At 37.7% G+C, this 16,744-nt stretch overlaps 1 protein-coding gene across 1 annotated transcript; it reads left to right on the top strand.

The window, feature by feature from the left end:
• The first annotated feature begins 13,501 nt into the window (after nt 1–13,501).
• On the top strand, nt 13,502–14,621 carry LOC114294466 (uncharacterized). Its single transcript, XM_028238597.2, has 3 exons — nt 13,502–13,817; nt 13,944–14,009; nt 14,128–14,621. The coding sequence occupies exons 1-3, from the start codon at nt 13,502–13,504 to the stop codon at nt 14,619–14,621; spliced, it is 876 nt and encodes a 291-aa protein (XP_028094398.2).
• The last annotated feature ends 2,123 nt before the right edge of the window (nt 14,622–16,744 follow it).

The following is a 16,744-nucleotide window of genomic DNA, read 5'->3' as shown; positions in this document are numbered from 1 at the left end:
GGTCAAATAGGGTGCCTCGGTAAAACCAAGGTTTGTGTTCCCATCGTGGCAGAGCCCGTAATCGGTCATCCTTATGGCACGCTTTTCCAAGCAAGCCTCCGACAAACCGTTCAGGAATAGTAGATGGCAAACACTGTGACTTAAGCACACCAATGCAAATGCAATGCAAAGAAACACATAAGTGTAAACAAAATAACATATCATGATGTACGAGTCAAGTTCTCTAAATCCCCAGCAAAGTCGCCAGAAACTGTAGACTGCCCGAACTCTCTCCACGCGCTCCCCTTTCGGAGAGGGCGTGAATTGGGTTCTAGCTACTACAGTTCAGACTCTCATCACGGTTCTAAATCTAATCTCACAAAGTGCAATGTAAGACTGATAAATCACCAAAGAGTCCAAATCCAGCAAATCGTTTTGAAAAATCAATTTTGAATCAAAAAGCGCCAAACATGGACTGCTTTGCCAGATTGCAAAGTCACCACCTAAATATTTTCTTTTGGGAAATTTAGGAAACCCTGACTCATGCCTAAGGCCACGTGTCCATCATCACCAAAGTTGCCTCGGCTCGGGAACTTGGGTACGAGAGGGGAAGGTCCTCAAATGAGCACCCCCGCTCCCCCGATCAAAGGATCAGCCTCCATTAAGTATGATATGTCATTTTATAAACCTCATGTATTCTTATCCGGTTATTAATCTAACTTACTATGCGATGCGTGCAACATACAAGTGTAGACTCCATCGCGAGAATTGGAACAAAACAATTCATGTTTGTTTTTTAAAATGGTTTGAAAGTGCTACTCGCAAGTAGGCTAAAGCGCGGATTTGTCACCCTCAAGTGGGCATAAAACATGATGATTTGCCACCCTCAAGTGGGCTTAAAATATACATTTGATGAATTGTCCCAATTCACGCAACAAAGCCTTCATCCGCAGACATTTATGCAGTTATAGCAGTTAAGCAAATAGCCTCATGGCAAGCATGCTGTCATGGCAATCACTTACACACATGTAGTATGCTAAAGCGTAAACACTTACAGTGTACTCCGAGCCAAAACAAAAAACTCGTTAGAAATCAATCCATGATCCTAGCTATGTTAAATGCCTAATGCAACGCATGCAAAATGCAACTAAGTAGGCACGACTATCTAAATAGCACATGAATGCAACACTTGATAGCATACTTTAGAACACGTATCCAAGTAGGTATTGAAATATAATGCAGTTTGAATGATGCGCCGAGCCCGGTGCATGCAAGACAAATGAATGATGCACGCATGCAAGCATAAGGTATACTAATTGAAATATGCCCTAAACTAACCATCAAAAGCTGATAAGTAAAAGGGAAAAAGAAGTGGGGTTGGAAGACATGCACACACACACGCACCCTTATTACAACATTGTGCCCTCTCGACGGAGGGTCCGAATGAATAAACTAACTAGCTAGGCTAAGCTAAGCTACTTATTACAAATTAGCTAATTAACTAACTATTCTAGCTAATCAATTATTACAACACAAATGAAACTGAATAACTAGCTAATCTAAGCTAATTAAAGCAATTAAATTAATTAACTATCTAAGCTAATTAATTATTACAACACATGTAGTTAACTACATCTAGCTAACAAAACGATAAATGGCCTCGCGGGTGAGGGATATATGCATGCTCGGTTGCGTCCTCCCTGAAATCCACCGCCTTGCCTCAAGACGCCTCTGTTTGCACTCTTCTAGACCTCTGAAAATTGTGCCAACTTCCAGATTGCTTCTTTTTGATCTGAAGAACACCTTGAGGGCTGAAATTCCTCTTTTTGCAGCAATAGCGCATAGACAGAGGCAAGACAGTGTATTTGCAAGTAAATGTATGCACTTCCATACTCCTTATCATATCTCAAGCTCAAAGAAGTATGGCACTTGACACTCGAGCCACCAACCAAACATTTTCAATGCATGGTGGCCAAATGATCAAACCTATGCAAGTTTAGTGAATGCACACATAAGACTTAAAAGGCCTCCACCCTATCATGGATGATCGAGGGGGTTGGCAACCAAGAAATGAAACATGTTTCATCACTTTTAGTATGAAACGTCTCTCACTCCCCGTGTTTGGATTAATGTCTGATCCAAACACATGCAATGCAAACAACATGCTTATCTTAACATGTTTTACTTGGTCCAATTTTTTTTACACATTTTAAGCTTACCAATTAATCCTTTAATTGATTAAGTCCAAAAGTGAGAGTCCTCTAATTTTGAAAGAGGATTTAAGCCACAAGCACCTTAAGTATGGAAGAAGCTTCATGCCGTTGGTTAGTAGAAACCCTCAAAGGAAGGCTAAAACCATTAGGCATGAGCCTCAATTCCATGTTCAAGCCGACAAGGGGCTTAAGATTACTTTCAAAGCGAATAAGAGAGTGAAATAATGGGATGCAATGGCACATATTCCAACACTTAAGTAGCATGCTAAAGACATTAAATCATGTAGATAATGCATGCAAGACATGTTTAGAGCTAAGAACGCCAAAGCTAGTGAAGTGCATTACACTAGAAGCATGCCATACAATGCTCAAATGATTAACTAGCCAAAAATAGAGCTATAGCAAGCCAAAATAGTCGCTAAAATGAACTGAGAAGATAGCACAAAAAACAAGAAAATAATGTTCATGCATTGGCTCATAAACGAGGCATAAGGCTCAACTCTTAAAAGCACTCAAAGAGCAATATCTATGAGTGTATGATGAAAGTATATGCTCTGAAATTACATGCCAAATGATGCCATATCATGCAAATAGCTCAAATAAAACATGAAAAGGGTCTTGAAATACAAAGCTAGTCAAGGGCTTTACACAAAAACCATGCAAGGCAAGGCATATATGATCAAGACCACTCAAATCAGACCTAAAGCATGCTAAAACATAGCCACAAACATGCTGGAGTAGAGCATACACATGCTAGATCAATGGGCTAAAGCACCAAACATGCTAGGCTAGTGAACAAAATCACACTACAAGTGCAAGAAGCATGCAAGACGTAACCAAACTACCTAAAAACAGAGTCATATCATGGCAAATTAGTGGCAAAAACATGCTTAAACCAAGCTTCAAAAGGGTAGAAAAGCATGCACATTTGATAGGCCATCAACACATGCAAACAAGAGAAGAGGAGAGGGGACTATCCCCACCTATTTGGGACCTCAAAACCACCTTTTCACCACTGAAATTCCTCTAGAATTCAGTGGTTAAAGGGCTAAAAAGAGATGGTTTCAAAAGCTTTAAAAGATAATAAGAAGCTTAGCAAATAAGGCACAAAAGGGGGTGAAACACCCCTAACTCAAACAAGGCATCAAACAACCATTTTAAACACTTAGAAACAAAGGTTTTTGTAGTTTCAAGCAAGGTCTAAAATAGCATGCAAAGGTGGCCAAATAAGCAATTAGAATAAAGCTTTAAAGAGGATATAGGCCTCACCCTTGAAGCACAGCAATAACAGCAAGTTCTTAAGCCCAAAACCAACTTTTAGAACTCAAATATGACCTCCAAGAACCTCAGCTCAATGATGATGGTGTTTGGCTAAGAGTCCCTTCGCAAAAATGTGAAGAAAGCTCACTTTCAAGCACTAAAAAGGAAAAAAGAGAGGATTCTAGAGAGAGAGAGAGGGGAAAATTTTCTTCTCAAAATTTTGAACCCTCAAGAAAGGGGAGGCACCTCCCCTTTTATAGAAAATGCAAGCAAAAGCTTGCTTGAATGTAGGGAGGATGCATTATGTGCCTAACAACTGACACAGTTGGCATCAAAAATATCTGCAGAAATAGAAAAAAGGCCGCCAACGAGTTAAAATGGTCGACCGACCACCTCCCCTAGTCGACCGACCACCTCAAGTGGCTGACAATGGAGAAAACTAGTCGACAAAGGAGAAAAGGGGTCTGCCAAGAGAGGATAAGGTGGTGGCAGGTTGCCGACCACTTAAGGTGGTCGACCGACCACCCATCCTAGCCGACCGACCACCATAAGTGGCTGGCAAGGGGAAAAAGTGGTCGGCAGGGGAGAAAAGGGGTCTTCATCCCTATCCCTCTCTCCAGGCAAATGGGCACCGAGGTTTGGCTTAAAACAAGCACAAAAACCAAGAAAGTTCAGAGACTCAGGGGCAAGGCGCGCAGCCGAAAACTCTAAAAACTCCAAACGAGCGTAAACATGAGAAATCACCGAGCGCTTAAACGATGACGTCCAAGTCTTTAGGACGATCAAAAATGGGGTGTCTACACGCAGCGCCCCCGTAGCAAAAGGCAAAAGTGCATTGAAAATTGCTTGTCCGCTTGAGCGGGCATTCCCCCACTCGAGCGGAGAATGGTGAGTTCCAGAAGCATGCGTGTCTGCAAAAATACTAAGTATCGTGTTTTTTTGCTCGATCGTCCATTTCCCAGCTTGAGCGTACATCCTGGTTTGGAACACGTCGTATAGAGTCCCCGCTTAAGCGTCAATTCTCACGCTTGAGCGGACCTCGCGATTTCAGATTCTATAAATTCGCAAGTTGCTCCAAATCTAGGATTCCTTCTCCAGATCTTCTTCTTGGGTTCTAGGGTTTGTATCTGGGGATATTTCGCTAGTTTTCTTTGATGTTTAATTGAGTATTCAACTAATAGTTTAAGAAAAATACATCAAAAGTTTGTTTGTTCATTCTATATAAAAGAGAGAGTTGTTTTTCGGTGGATTCTGAAGAATTCGAGCCTGAAGCTTAGATGGATTTTGGAGTGGCTCATCGTCAAGACAATTCCGAGGTGAAGACGAGGTAGGAAGAGACACATAGGGGTTGGTTCAATTCGGGCGTGTATTCGCTAGGTAATTGAGAGTATACATGTGTAATTCGCTTATAGTTTCATAGTGGATTGTTTTGTGGCTGTTGCGCGTGGTTTTTTTATCATAATTGGAGGTGCTCCAATTGTGATTTTTTCACGTAAAATCGTTGTGTTGATTTGTCTTTGATTGTTTGATTGAGATTACTATTTAAAGATTAAAATTGATACATAATCACAAATCAATAACTAGGAGATTTTTAGATTTTTCACATAGGATTAACAAATCATTAATGCAAATGAGGCAAGATGTGATGTGAACTAAAATTTTAAGAAAGTTCAGCAAAATTATGATGGTCAATGTATTTTTTCAAACCTCAAAGAAGGTTAACACAGTTTTTCATCTTTTTCTTTTGGTTTAAATAAGGAGAAATAATTATGAAAAATCAACTAAACACTGTAAATGACTTTCGAACTCCCAAAATTTTAATGAATTTGAGGGAAGTAAAAAAGAAATGAAAAAAGATATACAAGTTCACTATCTACACCCATTGATAAGAGAGATGCTTGATTAATAATTAGAAAAAATATGAGTGAAGAAGTTGTCTTAAATATTCTAATTGATTGTCACATGATAAGATTTGAACATTAGGTCAAATTTTTAGATCTGAATAACAATACTCAAAAAAAAAAAAAAAAAAAATACATGTCGGCCATCAAGACCTTAATATGTTTTCAGCCATTTATATTTTCATGTGTGGCTAGTTAGTTGATTGACTTATAATTTGAGCTCTGCAAGATCGGAAAGCCAAAAGTCAGTCATTGGAAGATCTCCAAAAGAAAGGCATTAGAATTCAACTAAATTTCAAAAATTGCAAGAGGTTATCAAACCTGTGAGAAGATTGCCACTCAAGGAAATTATTTGCAGATTTGGAAGTTGTCCTAATTCAGTTGGAATTCTTCCATGAATGTTGTTAAATTGTAACCCAAGTCATTGTAAGCTTGTAGTGTTGCTGAAGGATGGTGGAATGGTACCTGTAAGGTTATTTTCTGCTAGTACAAGATAGCTCAAAAAGGGTAATGTAGTCAACTCTTTTGTTATGCTACCGTTAAAATTATTTGCTGCAAGAGATATGTTACGAAGCATCCGACACCTGTGCAAACCCATTGGGATGCCCCCTTCCAACGTATTGTTCGTTAACAATAGACTTGTCAAGCGATGCAAACGGCCAACTTCATTGGTCAGATGACCATGGAAGTTGTTGTTGCGTAGATCGAGCACTTTGAGGAAGGAAAGGTTACCGACATGAGAAGATATGGTGCCTTGGAGACCCATGCCGCGAAGGATCAAACCCGTGACTCTTTGCCTACGTCGGCTACAAGAGACCCCCGCCCAGCCACAAAAATCGGTTTCTTGCGTCCAGTTACTCAACACATTATTGGGATCAAAGTTGATTGAGGATTTGAAGGAGAGGAGAGCCAATTGATCAGTGAAGTTTGAGGAACAAATGGCCAACTCAACCATGAGTGAATGCACTAGCAGGGCTCCCAAAAGAGGACTAATGTACAGTTTCTTCGTAGACATGATATGTAAACGGGAGTGGAAGAAATGAACAGCCTCTTCGCGCAATGATGATCCTTTTATATTATTTTTGATGTATCATCCGAATTCTCATTGATTTAATGAGTCATCACTTATATTTATTTTTAATAGACAACTGAAATACTTTTTTTGTTTCAAATTATTAATCCATTTTTATTATCCTAAACATTTTAAGAAAAATTGTTTATATTTAAAAGGGTAAATTATGTAAATGGTCTATATAGTTTACATGACGTGTCAATTTAGTCTCTATTGTTTTAATTTGTTTGATTTTGCCTTTTAATTTAACGAATTGTGTCATATTGGTCCAATAAATAACGGCCATTAAGTTTGGTGGACGGAAAGTTGTCACGTGCTCAAACGATGTGTCAATTTGGTTCTTATAGTTTATACGATGTGCCAATTTGGTCCCTACTATTTTAATTTGCTCGATTTTGACAATGACCAAATTGACATATCGTGTAAACTATAGGGACCAAATTGACTCATCGTTTGAGTTTCCGTCCACCAAGCCTAAGGACTGTTATTTATTGGACTAATATGACACAATCCGTTAAATTAAAGGGCAAAATCGAGCAAATTAAAATAATAGAAGCTAAATTAACACACTGCGTAAACTATAAGGATTATTTGCATACTTTATCTTATTAAAAAAAAAATCAACGATTTTGAAGTTTTTATTTACAAGAAGTAATTGAGATATTTTAATTTGTGATTTTAATTTTTTTTTTTTTTTTTTAACAAAAGGAGCACATTGTAAGAAATTTATATTTTTGTGATGAAAATTATAAATATTTGTGGTGTCTGATATGTCAGTTTATGGTAAGAGTTACGAAATGATGAATTTGTGGTGTGCTTCAAAAAATGATAGTTAAACTTTTTCTAGTTAACAACAATTTATGTTGATAAAATTTGTCATTTTATTTTTAGGGTTAAACTTCTACCAAGTTAGTAATTTCAACTTGACAAAACAGTTGGCATTGGTAGGCCCATTTTAAGGTCAACTTGGGTAATTTGAACTATTCTTCTTTACATTTCGTTGAATAGAATATTATATAAAAAATTAAGATGATCAGAGATTAGTAACTATATTTTTTAATCGCATTTGTATTACAAAAATAAATCGTTATTCTTTAAATTATATATGCCATTCAATTTTTATAAATAAAATGTTTAATTTCAATTCAATTATGTTTCTCCAATTTCAAAAATGAAACCCTACTATTTATTTATTTATTTATTTGTTTATTTGTTTATGTTTACTGAATTGATTCTAAAATAGTAAATAAAGAAAAAAAATTAGATTATCTCAAATGAAATATTACATATTTAATACATTATATGGGTTGCTTCCTCTTAAAAATAAATAAATAAATAAAAGAAAAAGAAAAGTAGAGTGGTTGGTGAAGCGTGGCCAGGACCTGCAGGCTAAGGCATTATAAAAGAATAAAGTGGACTTGACTCCCTAGCCTTCAAATAAATCAACGGCCTCCAAACAACACATCAATGTCAACAACAAAAAAAAAATATATATATATATATATATATATATATATTTTTGATAGGAGATTAGCTTCCCTTCAGTCTGTGATCGGACTAGAGGGTGATGTTAAGTCCGTGGAGGCCTGTCATAAATTTCGTTTTGATAATTTGAACCGCTCAATATGTAGTAATCGTTGAATGCTATATGCTTGTAAAAAATCACGTTGATCGGATATCAATAACTATTTTATCGGATCAGATTTCTATCAACCGTTTATTTTTTCACTGTCTATTTTTTTTATACAAAATTAATTTGATCACATAATTATCAATATCCGATCAATACAATTTTTTACAAGTTTATATTACTCGACGAGTTCTGCAATCGGTTCAGATGATTAAAACAGGACACATGGTGAGCCCCACGAGACCAACAACAACATCTAATCTAGACGGGAAGAAAGCCAGACCCTTTTGATAGAACCATTGATGAAAGTGCCAAATGGCACCTACTGGATACAGTTTAGGGTTAGAATCAGGATGAAAGTGCCAAAGTGCCAAATGACACCTACTTGTTTTGAAAGAAAAAAATAATAAAAGAAAAAGATTGTCGGTGGAACTATGTGATTGTTTCTTTCTCATAAATTTGCATAATTTGTATGTTTTTCTACTCCATATTTGAACCCATTAATTATCTTAATGTAGTTGAGTTTTCCTGAGACTCTCAGCACCACAAATACCATAAAGTGTTATAATCAAACATTGTTGAAGTGTAACAAAAAGTTTTTCAATTAAAACTAAACTCACCCATAATAGGTCATAAATAGTTTTTCAATTAAAACTAAACTCACCCATAATAGGTCATAAATGAGTAATAACCAACTAGTGAAAACATGTGCTATGCATAGGATGTGAAAAAATTAATAAAATATATTTATATGAAATAATATAAATACTTAAATTTTTGTATGTAAATTGTGAAAATAAAAAATATATATTATAACTTACAATTTAAGTTTTATAATTTTATTACAATTTATGTATCAATTTTTAATTTGTCATAACTTCAATAATGTAACTTTCAACCTCTTGTTAAAGTTATAAATTTGGACGAGTTAGAACCCAAGCAACTCGTGTCAAGTTTGTAAATTTTTATATATCGGTGTTGCTATATATATCAATTAATGTGCGCACTAGTGTATCAATTTGGTGAGAACCTATGTAAAATTTAAAATTTTGAATAAATTTTAATGGATTTGGACAAAGATACCAAATAACCTGAGCAATCGAAACAAAATTGTATATATAAATATGTAAAATTATTTGTTAATTTATTTTTTTAACAATAAATAAGATTAATTAAAATTTTAATATTAATGAACAAAAGTAAATATATATTTTAGAAAGAAATCATTGAATAAGTTGATATTTAAAAAAAAATGTATTTTATAATGGCATAAAATAATTTAAATATGGTTTTTCAAAAATTATTTTTAATTTAAAAAAGAAAATAAAATATTGAAATATCATAAAATTAAATTTCTACAAAATATAAGTATCTATATGAAAAAGAAAAGTAGGAAAAAATTTAGAATGATATACTCATTTGATTTGAAAATAATTATAGATGGCCAATTAATTATCAATTATAATCTTTTTTTTAAAAAAAAAATTAAAAATGACATTTCGCAAACCACCACTTTTATTAGGAAAATAACATTTATTTCTATTTGTTTCAACAAAACTCACTTTTCAGCAATTTTAACCTAAATTTTTTCATTTTTTTTTATTTTAGTTTGTTTAATTGATAACTATGAATAAAAAAAACAATTAACATGATCCATCATGTTTCTCAAGTACTAAAAAATTCTAGATGAACAACATAAAAAAAAAAAAAATTGAGGCCGACAAAAAAACACTCACAATTGTGTTAACTCTTGATTTGTTATGCACTCAATGACATGGGGCCCAACTCCCTGGTTATACCATTATTTGTGAAAATGTAGGTCTGTAGCATTGATTTAAACGTAATTACCACATCTCTTCCCCCACTTTCCCTCACCATGATATCCTCCACTCCTATTGCTGTCAATTCCTTTTTCAGACTAACATCAGCAAATTGGGCCTTCAATCTTACAATGATACTCTCAAACAACCATCCATTTCCTGCCTCCTCTGCCTTTAGTAGGATGTTCCCTATTTCCCTTGTCATTTTTCCTTCCACAGCCTCTGCATAGGATCTCCTATCTCTGATGCCATGAGCCCCGGCTCTAACCACTCCAACTTGAACGGCATTTGCTACTGGTCTCTGCACTCGATTATTTAATGGTAGCCTTACATCTTTATCAACTACTTTTTCCTTCCCAAACTCTGCGTGGTTAACCTGTAATGGTCGATCGTCCAACCACAGGCCATTTTCCTTATGTACAGCTATTAAGGAGAATAGGGCATTGAAATTATCAGCTATTAAGGAGCTGATCTCGGATTGGTGTGAAGATATTGCTGAAGGACAATCTGGGCAGGTACTAGAGCAGGAAAGATGTGTATGGATAAGTTGCTATGGAATTCCATTACATTTGTGCAATAGTTCCAATCTCAGAAAGATAAGTGGTTTCTGGGGGCAGGCGCTGTGTTTTGAAGGTGATATGAGCCTACCACTATCATTTGTGTGTGCTAAGATTAAGGTCTCCACTAAATGGATGGATCCCATAAACTTAGTTGTAAAAATGGAATGCAGAGGTATGGTATTTCCAGTAAGAGTCTGCGAAGAACAGGTGGTAACTGTGAGAGCTTTGAAATTTACGTGTAGATGTCATAAGCATCAAGTTGTATATGAGCTTGGTAGTTCAAATGTGCTAGGAAAACAAGATGAGGATAGAAATTGCAAGAAGGAAGAAGATGATGCTGCTGACATAGAGGATGAGTCAGCTGCTGACCTGGAGGTTGGCTATGGGATGGACCAAGAAACCAGACCAAGTGGTCGTAGTGTGAGTAAGGAGGTGGAAAACATGGTATGCTGGAGGCGTGTAGGTGAAGCTGAAAATGTTCGAAGTGATGGGCGGAAAGTATTGAGTGATGAGTCCTGCAAAGAAATGATGGAAGTGTGAAGCCAGAGGATCGGCTCTAAGGAGGAGACAGTGGTCAGTGAGAGTATGGAGAACCAAATGTGTACGCCAGGTTTTGTTAGAAGTCTTGGAGGGTCTAGCCTTGAAAGGACTGGTGTGAATATAGAAGTAGTCTTGGGCCATAATAACATATTAAAGCAGGTGGGTCGGCTGTGTCAAGCAGAAATTGGACTGGGGCAAATAGAAACTGGGTTGGGGCAGCAAGAGTCATCTGAAAGAATTAGCTCTGCTGAAGTAGGGCCTTGTGGGAGACTGTCAAGCCTCTTTGAAGCCCAAGTGAAGGAGCCAAGTAATAGGCATTCAAGATGTAGGAAGGGGAAGGAAAAGGAAAATGATAGGAGTAATAGTAGGAGAAAATCTAATCAGAACATTTTAAAGAGAAAACCCTTTGAGATGATGAGGAAGTATGGGAGCAGAGGTGCTTCAACTAGTAGAGCCATGCCTAAGGCAGCAGCTTGGCAGGTAGCAGTGGCAGCAATGTCTCTATCTGCTTCAATAAAGGGTGGAGTTGACAAAGGGAGGTTTGTACTGAATGAAGCTGAAGCAACCGTAAAAATTGGAGAAATTCTCGGGATGCAGTTTAATGGCAAGAGAGCTGAAGTGGTGAAGGAAATAGTGGATCTTGAATTGAAGGATATGGAGCGTATTGAAGAGGGGAAGAAAGTTGGGGTATAAAGTACACCAGCAGGGGGGTAGATAGGTGTAAACATGGTTAATTATGAAGTTTCTTTCATGGAATGTTAGAGGGTTAGGGATGAAGGAGAAGAGATGCAAAGTTAAGAAGCTCTTAAAGGAGAGGAATGTAGACATGGTACTGTTCCAAGAGACAAAAAAGTCAGAGTTTTCAGAGGAAGATGTTAGATCTGTATGGGTTAGAGCCAAAATGGAGTTTATGGAGGTGGATGTTGTAGGCTCGGCAGGAGGTTTATTTTGTATATGGGACCCAGATGTATTCCAAGTGAAGGACTGCTGCAGTAATAGAAGGTTCATTTTATTATCAGGTACTTTATTTCATCAATTCAGTTGTGCTATTCTAAACATTTATGCACCTAATGATGTGGGCTTAAGAGGGAAGCTGTGGAATTGTTTATTGAAATTGAAGGAGGAGTTTCCTAATCCTTGGTGTTTTGGAGGAGACTTCAATGAGATTAGATAGTTTGGGAAAAGGAGAGGGTGCTCACGGAGGGATAGAGGAATGAAAGAATTTAATGAGTTCATTGATAAGTGTGAGGTTTCTGAATTACCTTTACTTGGAAGGAGGTTTACTTGGTGCAATTCATTTGTTGGGGAGAAGTGGAGCAAAATAGATAGAATGTTAGTAGATCCAAAATGGCTTGGGGTGTTCAAGTTAAAGTTATGGGGCTTGCCTCGATTGGTCTCGGATCACTGTCCTCTCCTTGTGATGGAGGTTGAGAGGGACTGGGGCCCAAAGCCTTTTAGGGTTCTAAATGCTTGGTTCCTGCACAAAAACCTTAGGAGTTTCTGGGAGTCTAAATTGGAAGAGGCCATTGTTGTGGGATGGGCTGGGTTTATTCTGGCACAGAAGCTAAAGTTCTTGAAAAATGGTCTTAAAAGTTGGAATGTGAAGGTGTGTGGTAATGTTCATAGCTTTGATCTATTGGCTGAGGTTAGAGACCTTGATGGAGAGGAAAAAGGTAGGAGAAGTAAAGCTAGAGCTGAAATGTAGAGGTTGAGTAGGATGGTTGAGTGGCTATGGCTGCAAAAGTCTAGGCTTAACTGGGCCACGAAAGGGGACAAAAATACAAGATTTTTCCATGTAGTTACAAAGTGTAGAACAATAAGAAATGAGATAAACTCTATTACAGAAGGGGAGGTGGTGTTTGAAGATTCAAGTCAAGTGAAGAGTAAAGTGCTGGAATTTTTTAAGTTGTAGTATGCAGAACTCTAGCCTTCAAGACCTGTGCTGGGGGGTCAGTTTCCATCAGTTGAAGGCAGGGTGTGTTTCGGATTGCTAGAAGCAGAATTTATAGAATCAGAAATTAAATCTATAGTGATGGATTGTGATGGGAATAAAGCACCAGGTCTGGATGGGTTTAATTTGCTGTGTTTTCAAAAGTTTTGGAAGGTTATGAAGGGCAATGTCATTAATTTTGTGAAAGAATTTCATACGAATGGTAAATTGGTTAAAGGTATAAATAGCTCTTTCATAACCCTTATTCCAAAGAGGGATAATCCATCACGACTTTCGGATTACAAACCAATAAGTTTGGTAGGCTCAATGTACAAGATCATAGCAAAATTGCTGGCAAATAGATTGAAATCCATAATGCCACATATTATTAGCAAGCCTCAGTCTGCATTCTTAAGCAGGAGGAATATTCTAGATGGAGTACTTGTTGCTAATGAGGTTGTCGAGGGTTGGAAGAATGCCAAGAAGAAGGGTGTGCTCATTAAGTTGGATTTTGAGAAAGCATATGACTCTATTAATTGGGGTTTTCTGTTTGATATGTTCTCTAAGTTTGGGTTTGAGCTAAATGGATTAATTGGATGAAGGAGTGTGTTACAACTTCAAGGGTCTCAGTACTCGTCAATGGTTCTCCTTCCGAAGAGTTTAGCCCTCAAAGGGGTCTAAGGCAAGGTGACCTCCTGTCCCATTTTCTGTTCAATCTAGTAGCTGAAGGCTTACACATGTTGCTGAGCAGAGCTTGTGAGTTAAACCTAATCAAAGGGGTAAAAGTAGGTTGTGAGGGTGTGGTGTTAACTCTTTTACAGTTTGCGGATGATTCACTCTTATTCAATGAAGCAGAGGTGGAGGAGGTGAGGAAATTGAAAAGGGTGCTAAGGTGCTTCGAAATCATATCTGGTTTGTAGATAAATTTTCACAAGAGCGTGGTATGTGGTATGGGTGTTTCTACGGAGATGATGAATGATATGGCTGCAATCCTAAATTGTAAAATTAAATTGCAATCTTTGCCACTTACTTGTCTAGGGATGCCATTAGGAGCTAATCCTAGGAGGTTAGCTACTTGGAAACCAGTAGTGGATAAAGTGAAAAGTATACTAGCTGGTTGGAAGAGGAAGATGCTATCTTTTGCGGGGAGGTTAATACTGGTTAAATCAGTAACTTTAGCTTTGCCTGTGTTTTATTTATCATTTGTTTAAAATACCTGAAGGGGTTGCTAAAGAGTTGGAGAAGCTTCAAGCCAATTTCTTATGGAGTGGTTCTGATTCGAAAAGGAAAATTCATATGATAAAATGGGAGGAAATGCCAAAAAGAATAGACCAAGGTGGTTTAGGCATTAGAAACTTGAGGGATGTAAATAAATGCTTACTAATCAAGTGGTGGTGGAGGTTTGGCAGTGAAAAGGATGCTTTGTGGAAAAGGGTCATCTGTAGTAGATATAAGTTGAAGGTGACTAGTTGGATTCCATCTTTAAATCCATCCAATGGGTACTCAGCAGTGTGGAATGGAATTATCTCGGTTGCAGAGCAGAGCAGAAGCTTGAAGGAGTTTTATTTGCATAACTTCAAATTGAAAGTAGGGGATGGGGTAAGGATTAGATTCTGGTCAGATGCTTGGTGTCAATCTGTGTGTTTAAAAGATGAATTGCCAACTTTGTATAGGTTGTCTTTGGAAAAAAAAGGAGTGCTTGAGAGTCTTGGTTGATAAAAAAAACCATAGCAAGGGCTTGGTCTCTTGATTTTAGACATCCCATTTTTAACCGTCCTCAAGACTTGGGCGTCACCGTTTGAACACTCGGTGATCATCCATGGTTGTGTTCGTCTTGAGTTTTCGGAGATTTCGGTCGCGTGCCTTGCCTCAAAACCCCTCGACTTGCTTGTTTTGTGCTTGGTTGTGCACCAAAGACTTGTGTTTTTTCTTCTGAGGGCAGGGAATGGCTTGTTGGCCATCCCCACACCTCATCGGCCTTGGCTTGAGGCCACCGGCCTTGTTTTCTTGCTACCGGCCAAACTTTTGGTCGGTCGGCAATGTTTTTGGTCGGCCGGTCACTTTTGTTGGTCAATCGGCCATATTTCCCAGCCGACCACTTTCCATCTGCTTTTGGCAGATATTTTATGCCAGCTGTCACAGCTGACAGCTGGCATCCACAATATACCCCCTCCATACACGTGTATGGAGGGATTTGCTCCCTTATGTTAGCTTCTCCAAGAAGCTTAGGAATGGAATTCCTATAAAAGGAGGGCCTCCCTTCCCTCACCAGAGGTTGAACAACTCTGAGATATATGATATGTATCACTCTCTCTCTATATCTCCCTCTCTCTCTCTACATTTGTGTGTGTAATAGTGTTCAAAAGGGGTTTTTGTTCTTAGTTTTGCACTAAGACACCTAGTGTTACACTATACTTTGGTTGCTGAGGTTTTAAGAGGTTGATCTCAGAGTTTTGAGTTGGTTTTTTTTATCAAAAGGAGGTGCTGAAGTTGGTCTTCTTGGAGTGTTCTTCAAGGATGAGAACTTACCCTTTTATTTCCCATTTTTGCTTAAGGTTTCAGGCCTATTTGCATATTGTTTTGAGCTTAGTGTATAATTGATAAAAGTTCTGTATTTTCATGCTTAAGATGTTTCATTAAGATCACTTTTGTGTTGGGGGTTGTCCACCCCCTCTTAGGCCTTGTTTGGTCTCTTTTTGTGCCTTCCTCTTTGGGCTTTGTAACCCTTTTGTTTTGGCCTTCTCACCACTGAAATCCAGAGGATTTTCAGTGGTGGAGAAGTGGTTTTGAGGTCTTATATAGGGGAGGGACACCCCTCTCCCCTTGTGACTCATTTGCTTGCATTTAGGGCTCATAAAGGTAGCATGTTTGGCTCCATTCAGAGGATATTCAGTGTTAATCTATCATGTTAGACCTCTATTTCATGTTGGTTCGATGGCATGTTGTTTGCATCATGCACTTGCGTTGTAATCCCCTCTATTGTCATAACGTGTATCATGCATTTAGACCATCATACTTGCATGTTTTAGCTTGACTTCATGAAGCTTTTAGCCATGTTGTGACATGATTAAGCTCTATTTGGTGTTGATTCAGTCATATTTGCCATGTTTTGTACAATCACCATGTATCCTAGCTTGTTAGCTTTGAGTGTGTGAGTCACGAGCATGCTTTATTTGGGTTATTTCAGTAATTTGGAATCATTTATCATGCCATTTCAGTCCATGCTCCATGCTTGTATGCTTGCATTCACCATTCTTTCAATGCTTTGAAGAGTTATTGTCTTATGCTCCATGTTTGGACCATTGTATATGCCTCCATGATTTGGTCTTTGGAAGGCCTTCTCATTGGGTTTTGGGGCTTATTTTGACATATTATAACTCTGATTTTATTGGCCTAATTCATGCCATGATTGGTTGTAGTAGGTGTAGTGCATTCCCCCTTTTGGGCTTTATATGCGTCTTGTTTCGTGCTCGCCTTTATAGCATGTTTTGGCCTGATCCCATGCGTGTTCTAGCCTTGTTTTGATCTGCCTTGGGACTGTTTTGGGTCATCTTGGCCCTTTGGGGCTTCATTGATATGGCCATGGTGTAAGCCCTTTGGCTAGCTTTGAGCATTAAGTCCATTGGCATGCTATGTTTCACTTGTGTTTATGATTTGGCATCATTCTTCACATGATTTCAGAGTTCATTGCATTGTCATGTTCTCATGTTTGTCCCATTTTGCTCATGTTTGAGGATTGTGTATTGTTGCATAGTGTTTAGACCAATATGTGTACATGTTTGTTTCGCTTGTTGGTGCCTTTTGGTTTAAGCCTATTTGGGCATGTTTGCATTCATGAT

This window comes from Camellia sinensis, chromosome 4 (genome assembly GCF_055761805.1).
Source record: "Camellia sinensis isolate YWXY chromosome 4, ASM5576180v1, whole genome shotgun sequence".
Lineage (NCBI taxonomy): Eukaryota > Viridiplantae > Streptophyta > Magnoliopsida > Ericales > Theaceae > Camellia > Camellia sinensis.
Note: the sequence above shows the minus strand (reverse complement) of the source record. Positions and strands in the feature narration are given on the sequence as shown.

Coding starts and splice junctions, on each gene's coding strand:
- LOC114294466 (XM_028238597.2), top strand. CDS start 13,502: ATGAAGGAGTGTGTTACAACTTCAAGGGTCTCAGTACTCGTCAATGGT. Junction 13,818..13,943: donor GTGCTTCGAAATCATATCTG/GTTTGTAGATAA, acceptor TTACTTGTCTAG/GGATGCCATTAGGAGCTAAT. Junction 14,010..14,127: donor AGTAGTGGATAAAGTGAAAA/GTATACTAGCTG, acceptor AAATACCTGAAG/GGGTTGCTAAAGAGTTGGAG.